Genomic DNA, 7301 nt, shown 5'->3' on the forward strand with positions numbered 1-7301 from the left:
CTTTTTTTCTAGTTGACTCAAAAACATCTGTATTTGATTCATACATACACTGTTTTCTAATATATTATTCTCGCTAGTTCATACGTTAGTAAAGTTGGGGAAAGAATGACCATGAATAATTATACTGTCTTATCAAGAGACTGTCAATTGCAATATGCATTATATAGAGTTTTTCAAGAGTTTTTACTAAATTCTTGAACTGTTCAACCGCTGTCCTGTCCAGGGTATGACGTAGTAAAGTGGAAGGACACCTTGCTGAGATTGGGACAAACCAAATCTTTCTTCAACACAAACGGCGCGCAACCGTACTGCAGTAAGTCACCAAAACGGCTGCATATGCAAATATGTATTTTATTGATACATATATTATTTATACTTTTTACCCTTCATTTATTCATTTTATTACGTTTTACGCACATACTCCTTAGCCTGGCAACAGCCATCCGTCGCATGAAAATGGACATGGTAAAGATCACGCAAGATGAACTGTAGAACCAAGTTACATACATCTAACAGCAACCATTATTATGTAGCATTGAATTCAAGCATTTCATTGCTGTTACTGCTGCTTGTGGTTAAATTTACGAACTGATACAATTATTTGAACCATAAAGAGGATGTTCTCGTCCTCAGAAACCAACTACCGGTTCGACGTCATGACGTGGAATCAGGAGGTGCAGTGGGGCTACATCACTATCAAACTCTACGGCAAAAACCAGTCAGCTAAAGCCACCATTGACCAGTACGTTTTAAACATGATTGTTCTGCCGTTACTATTATGATTCTGTTAACCCTTAACCTAGAAATTACTTTTCTGCCCCTAGCCCTAACACCAGACACACATTACCTTCGATCTTAGCCCTAACCCTAGACTTACTAAACATTACCTTTCTGCCCCTAGCCCTTGTCCTAGCTTCCCTAAATATAACCTTTCTGCTCCTAGCCCTTACCCTAGACTTCGTGAACAATACCTTTCTGCCATAGCCAAAGCCCAACCCTAAACTCACTTAACATTACCTTCGGTTCTAGCCCTAACCCTAGACTTACTAAACATTTCCTTTCTGCAATAGCCCTAAGCCTCCTGAATTATAACCTTTCTGTACAAAAGCTAACCCTAGCCTTACTAAACATCATCTTTCTTTATATAACCTAACCATAGGCCCCCGAAACCTAACCTTTCTGTACTAAACCTAACCCTGGGCATCGTAATCCCGAAGATGACCTACTTGCGCTAACCTTGACCCCCAACTTTTTGTCATAACCCTAACCATTACCTTTTTTCTTATCCAAACCCTACACAATAACCCTTGACTTAATACTAAACCGTTAAAACACTTTCTAATTTAACTCATTTCTAACTATCAATTTGCCTGTTTCCTTTTCAGAAATATTGAAATCTAATTATTTTTATGTATATTTTTCCGGTTATTAGTAAGCCGTTGAAGTTTGAGAAGTACACAGAGACTCAGCTGTTGGCCCAGTTTGACGGAGTCGTGGAGATGGTGGAGAAGATGTCTGTCACGTTCTCTTCTGCCATCGTTCTCGGCCCGAAGCATAAACTACGGGTTCTCCAACTTCGCCTCCAGCGCATCGAAGGCTCCCCCAGGTAGAACGTCAAACGTTTTCAGATTGTTAAACATGTTACAAATTGTTGAGGGTAAAAAGTTGGAGGGATTTTTCACCAAGCACCCAACTTTTCTGTTTTTACACGCATATCGCATTAATTGCCGCATTTTGTACCAAAATCTCCCTTCTCTATCTATTCTCAGTTTATCGAGGTCTCTTTGTCGCTACGACCTCCTGCTGAAGGAGAAGGAGGAGGTCACCTTCAGACCTATCCCCTGTGTGGATTCAAACTTCTGAGGCCTGGGTGGATTCCAGAAGTTCATTGGGAACACCCGAGGGACCTCCGCACAACGGATCAGGGCTAAGCTATCCACATGGAAATAGGGTGCAATACAGCCAACTGACTACCTTCTTTGGCATTTATAGGACAACACACACGCACGTACACACACACACACACACACACACACAGACACACACACACACACACACACACACACACACACACACACACACACTAATGACCTCAGTAAAGAAACTTTAGATCAACCTTCTTTGATTTAAATTCACATATCTTCCCTCTCGCTGATATTTAATACTTAATACTTAAGCATTTCTCTCTCCCTGATATTTATTTGTGTTTATTTGTGAATCAGCCATTTTTACACCATGAAAGGTCCATTGCAATTTAGAATTATTTTTTTATGTCTTTTCCTCTTTGGATAAAAGATGAGATGGAAAGTTGAGTTTTTAAACTGCATTAAAATATTGAATGTGAATTATTTCTGTGTTACAAGGATTTTTTTTGTATCTTAAAAAACTATTATTTTAATTGAGTACAATTATAACTTTGCATATATTTATTGTTGTTTTAAAGGTCCCATGGCATGCTACTTTCTGGATTCTTATATATAGGTGTTAGTGGGCCCTTAATACAGTGCATTACATTTTAAGATGTATGATGCAGAATTACAGCCTCTACGAGCCAGTCCCATAATGAGCTTTCCACAAACGTGCCGTTTTTTAGAGGCGGGTCAAGGTGGATGGTGGGGGTGTGGCCCTGAGCAGCTTGCGCCCACGGTATCATGCGCTCGTGTTTACAGTGGATGTATCACAATGGCGAGGCTCACACAGCTTTTTGCCGTGTTCTGTAAATATTCTAGAACACTCCGGTTGCTCCGGTGGGAGTCCTGGAGCTCTATATCTAAATAATATCATACATAGATATCTATCTCATATAATTTCTATTATCAAGGCCAAAAGGTGTGTGCGCCTCCAGACGATATAATGAATCTCAAGCAACTGCGTCGGGTTCTCCAACATCTCTGGTTCTTTCACTTCCACATCAATCTGAAGTAGACTAGACATTGAGGAAAAGGGATTGATGCCCATGATTGTTGACCGCAATTGTATCCCACTGGAGCCCTGCTGCCTGGGCAGCACCGAGGCACCACCGTCCCACGGCGGTGGTGCCTCGCGGAGGTAGTGCCTCGCGGCGGTGGTGCCTCGCGGCGGTGGTGCTTCGCGACAGTGGGCAGCGGGGCTCCGGCGGAAAACAATCGCAGGCAACAATCCCTTTCTCCTCCGTGTCGCGGTTCATGTACTCATGTACTACAATTCCTTCTCAACCATGGCTGAGATAACCCCCACTACAAGCCTCGTTGTGGAAATCCCAGAGACGTCAGAGAACCCGACGTGTTATGTGCCACAACACCAACAGCAGAACGGTTATCCAAATAACAAAGTGTACAGCATTTGCGTTACAGTGTGTGTATTCACGGACACACATGTGGCGCTCACACAGTCATAGCTCATAGGGCAAAGCAGAGAAAGGGGAGGTAGCATGGGCCGATTCCGCATATGCCGTATGACGACATACGCGGAATCCAAATCGGTGCGTCTGAGCTTTCTTTATTCAAAGGCAGAGCAGGATAGCTAGTGCTCGTTTTATACCTAACGCCATTTGTAGCTACTGGGGGACCATAGGCAGGCTAGGGGAACTCTAGTAATGTTAGAAAACCTCCTAAAGTGAAATTTTCATGCCATGGGACCTTTAAAAAAAGGTCCCATGGCATGGCTCATGGCTCAGTATATTTGATGATAATCAAATATACTGAGCCTGGATGATGGATTTTAATCCATCATTGAAGATCTGCTAATCCATCCATGATCTATCTTGCCATTGGGGATATTTGAGGTTTATTAACAATTATTGGCACATTTTTCTAGCTAATAAAAGCAGCCAACCTATGAATTTTCATAAATTATAGTTCTATATTGCTTGGATAATATCATTTATATACATTTTTACAGATATTTATTAAACAAGAATACATCTCCAACGTACATTTCCAAGCAGTTCAGGACATTGTATCTCCCTTACCCAGTTACTTCGATGCAAAGTATTTCTGGTTCAGGAGACCTAATTAAGGTTATTTACGATCCAGTAATTTTGACATTTGTTTCTTCATGCGCTGTACCTCCATCTAAATCGAACAAAAACAAAACTTTTACATTAAGCATCATTGAGTAAAAACGGAATTCAGTAAGCAATATATTTCAGCTTCAAAATAAAATGTATTTCGTAACTTTAGACAACATCTACATTTAATTAATCAGCAACCAATATAACACAATAAGACACATTTTACATATAGAGAAATACAATGTTAGTTTCAATGTTTCAATATTGTGCTTTTCTGACCCATGGTGGGAAATTGCATTGAATATTAATTTGACAAATTGTCTTTGCTGAGAAGCTGAGTGGAATGATGTCAGAGATGTATTAATATTCAAATCACAAGTTTAATATTGTATTCAGTCTACAAATATTTAAGTAATTTTGTTAAATATTTAACCATTTCATAGCATAAAATCGAAATATTCTAAGACCTACATACATTTAAAATAATATCTATAATGACGATTAAATGTATTATGATACAAACCTCGTGACACACAACTCTTGTGTGTCATTTTGAAAGATTATGAAACTCGTAGTCAAAGATTTAAAAAATATGATTTAAAAGGCATTCACACTTCATACCCTTGTTACTTTCTTACCTGTAATGTCAAGCGAACCCTCTTCTCTTCGTCTAGTTCATTCATCAACAGTTTTATCTCCTTGCTAAAACACAAAGGAAACAAGAGATCATTAAGGGTCAGAATAAAGCCAAAACAATTCTCAAAACACACTATTCCGTAATACAGCATAAAAAACCCCAATAAATACGCTTCTATATTGTAGGCTGACAGATATACTGATAGTTTGTAGTAATATGTTGTTGACAGTAAGTCGGGTGATACTGCTTATTGGCATACTATTACTACACATGCTTTATTTCAATTCAATTCTATTCTATTCTTTCTGTCTCATCTCTAATTGTTTTCTGTTACCCTATTGTGTTATCTGTCACCGATTTTACTGTGTCGGTTCCTATCATCACCCAAAGCACTTTGTAATACAGGTTCCGCAACTTTTCCAGATTAATCTATAACTTTTCCTCTGCCGAACGACATCTCGTCCCTATGGTTCCCTCAACACTCATCAACTTCCTTATGACATCACCACAACAAAAAGCAAGTTAACATGGAAGATCTGCAAACCTTAGCAAAATCAGCACAACCCCTCAAAAAGCAACATTATCGTTATCTCGCTGAGGTCAACACTCATTGATCAAAGACAATAACCTAGACCCTTGGACTACTTTTTCTTAACCAAACAGCACCCCCTGGAATCAACAATGTGGAAAAACCACGTGCCGAGGGACAGGCGGTTGGATTGCAATATCCTTTGTGATGTAATCAAAGCCGCTTTTATCTGCATCCCATCTCTGCACTCATTTGAATACATGGCATTCAAACCACCGTTGTCCTATTCCTCTTGTCACTGCTATCATCTCCAGTCCCCTCAAACCCAACCCATCCTTTCTTTACGACCTCTCCAATTTCCTCACCCAACTCTGATCTGCTTCTATCCTGCTTCCTTTTAACACACATTGACTTCACTCACTGCAAAACAGACATTCGGCATTCACTTAACGTCACTTCCCCCCCCACACACGCGTCACATTCTTGTCTTGAACTTCTCCACTGGACTCAGGATCTCTGGAGCCCACCACCGTTAACCTGAATAAGGCCTGTCTTCCCACCATCCCTCCCCATATCACCAGTAACACACTCATACCAGTCTAATGACTCTCATCTCCGTAACCCCGGCAGCCCCAACAATTTCAGACCTAACTCTGGAATCTACATCCTCATCCTGCTAGGTCTCAAAGCCGTCTTCCATCAACCACCTGGTTCAGATCATAACTCTCCGACACAGGCACCCTTGTTCTTGAACATCAACTACTTCAAATCAAAAACAGCCAACCTCCTAGCACCTCCCACCATGACCAAACACAGAACAGGGGCGAAAGGGCATCTAAATCACTGCCCCCACCCCCTGGAAGTCTCGCCCTCAACCCACCCGGGACGCAGTCTCCTCCTTCAAGTCTTCCCACAAAACCAACGTGCTTTGATGCATGGTCCTTTGTGAATTTGCTCTTGCTGTAACTTGTTTTTGAGTACTTTGAGAAGCACTTGCAAAATAAACAAATGTTTATTGCTGTTATTATTAAAAGCTGCTACATATGTAAGGGGTATCATCAAGTTATTATTAATAATAGTATTACTTATGCTGGCTCTTCATGTGATCCAGGTCCCCCCGGAGACTTTGTAGCTCACTGTGCAGCTGACCCAGAGACCTGGTGCTGGGACCCTGGACTGGACCCTGGACTGGATCCTGGACTGGATCCTGGGCTGAACCCTGGACTGGATCCTGGGCTGGACCCTGGACTGGACACTGGACTGGATCCTGGACTGGATCCTGGGCTGGACATTGGACTGGATCCTGGACTGGATCCTGGGCTGGATCCTGGACTGGATCCTGGGCTGGATCCTGGACTGGAACCTGGACTGGATCCTGGACTGGACCCTGGACTGGATCCTGTGCTGGGGGACCCTGGGCAGGGGGACCCTGGGCTGGGGGGCCCTGGGCAGGGGGGCCCTGGGCAGGGGGGCCCTGGGCTGGGGGACCCTGGGCTGGGGGGCCCTGGGCTGGGTGTCGGCTGCCGGGCCCAGGGCCCCCCAGGGCTGGTAGTGGTAGTGGGTGCAGGACAGCACAGAAGACTTTGGCGGACAAGGCCGAGAGACGAGGGCGGGCTCCCGGACCGCCGGGAGCCCCACAGCAGGGCAGGGGGAAAGGGACGTTGGCGGGGGCCTTGGAGGAGGTCGGTTTAGCTGGCTGTGGAGGACATTTGGTGAATGTACAAAGATCTACACTAAAAATTTCTACAGATATTCTTCATTCGACAGGAACACAAAATCCAACGTACATTTTCACATTGTCTAGCGGATCATGTGTGTGTGTGTGTGTGTGTGTGTGTGTGTGTGTGTGTGTGTGTGTGTGCGTGCGCGCGCTTACAGATGAGGTGGAATTCTGAGTGGTTTCTCTTAGTGTGAAAGGGAGTGAGTCCCGCCCTTCTCTCTGTCTAGTTGTCTGTCTGTCCACCTCCATCATGGGGTCCACCTGTACAGAAACATGGCTCATACACCCCTTTGTGTTTGTGTGTATGTGTGCGTGTGTGTGTATTATCACATCATGTTTGTAGCCCGAGTTAAGCTTAAAGGTCAAATGGCAATATGTTCAGCACTTTCAATTTCAGGGCTGTTTTTATTTTTATTTTATTTTT

The 7301-nt window shown here is 42.9% G+C and overlaps 1 protein-coding gene across 1 annotated transcript in view; it reads left to right on the forward strand.

Moving 5' to 3' along the window:
• Positions 1-2345, forward strand: part of LOC307076834 (lipase member H-like) — a 7249-nt gene extending 4904 nt beyond the window's left edge. The window contains exons 7-10 of the mRNA XM_079738015.1: positions 224-313; positions 634-742; positions 1433-1606; positions 1770-2345. Of these exons, the coding sequence (XP_079594141.1) occupies positions 224-313; positions 634-742; positions 1433-1606; positions 1770-1863 (467 nt within the window). The 3' untranslated portion in view covers positions 1864-2345. The remainder of the gene's footprint in view (positions 1-223; positions 314-633; positions 743-1432; positions 1607-1769) is intronic.
• Positions 2346-7301: the final 4956 nt, after the last annotated feature.

This window comes from Pollachius pollachius (genome assembly GCF_949987615.1).
Source record: "Pollachius pollachius genome assembly, chromosome: 6".
Lineage (NCBI taxonomy): Eukaryota > Metazoa > Chordata > Actinopteri > Gadiformes > Gadidae > Pollachius > Pollachius pollachius.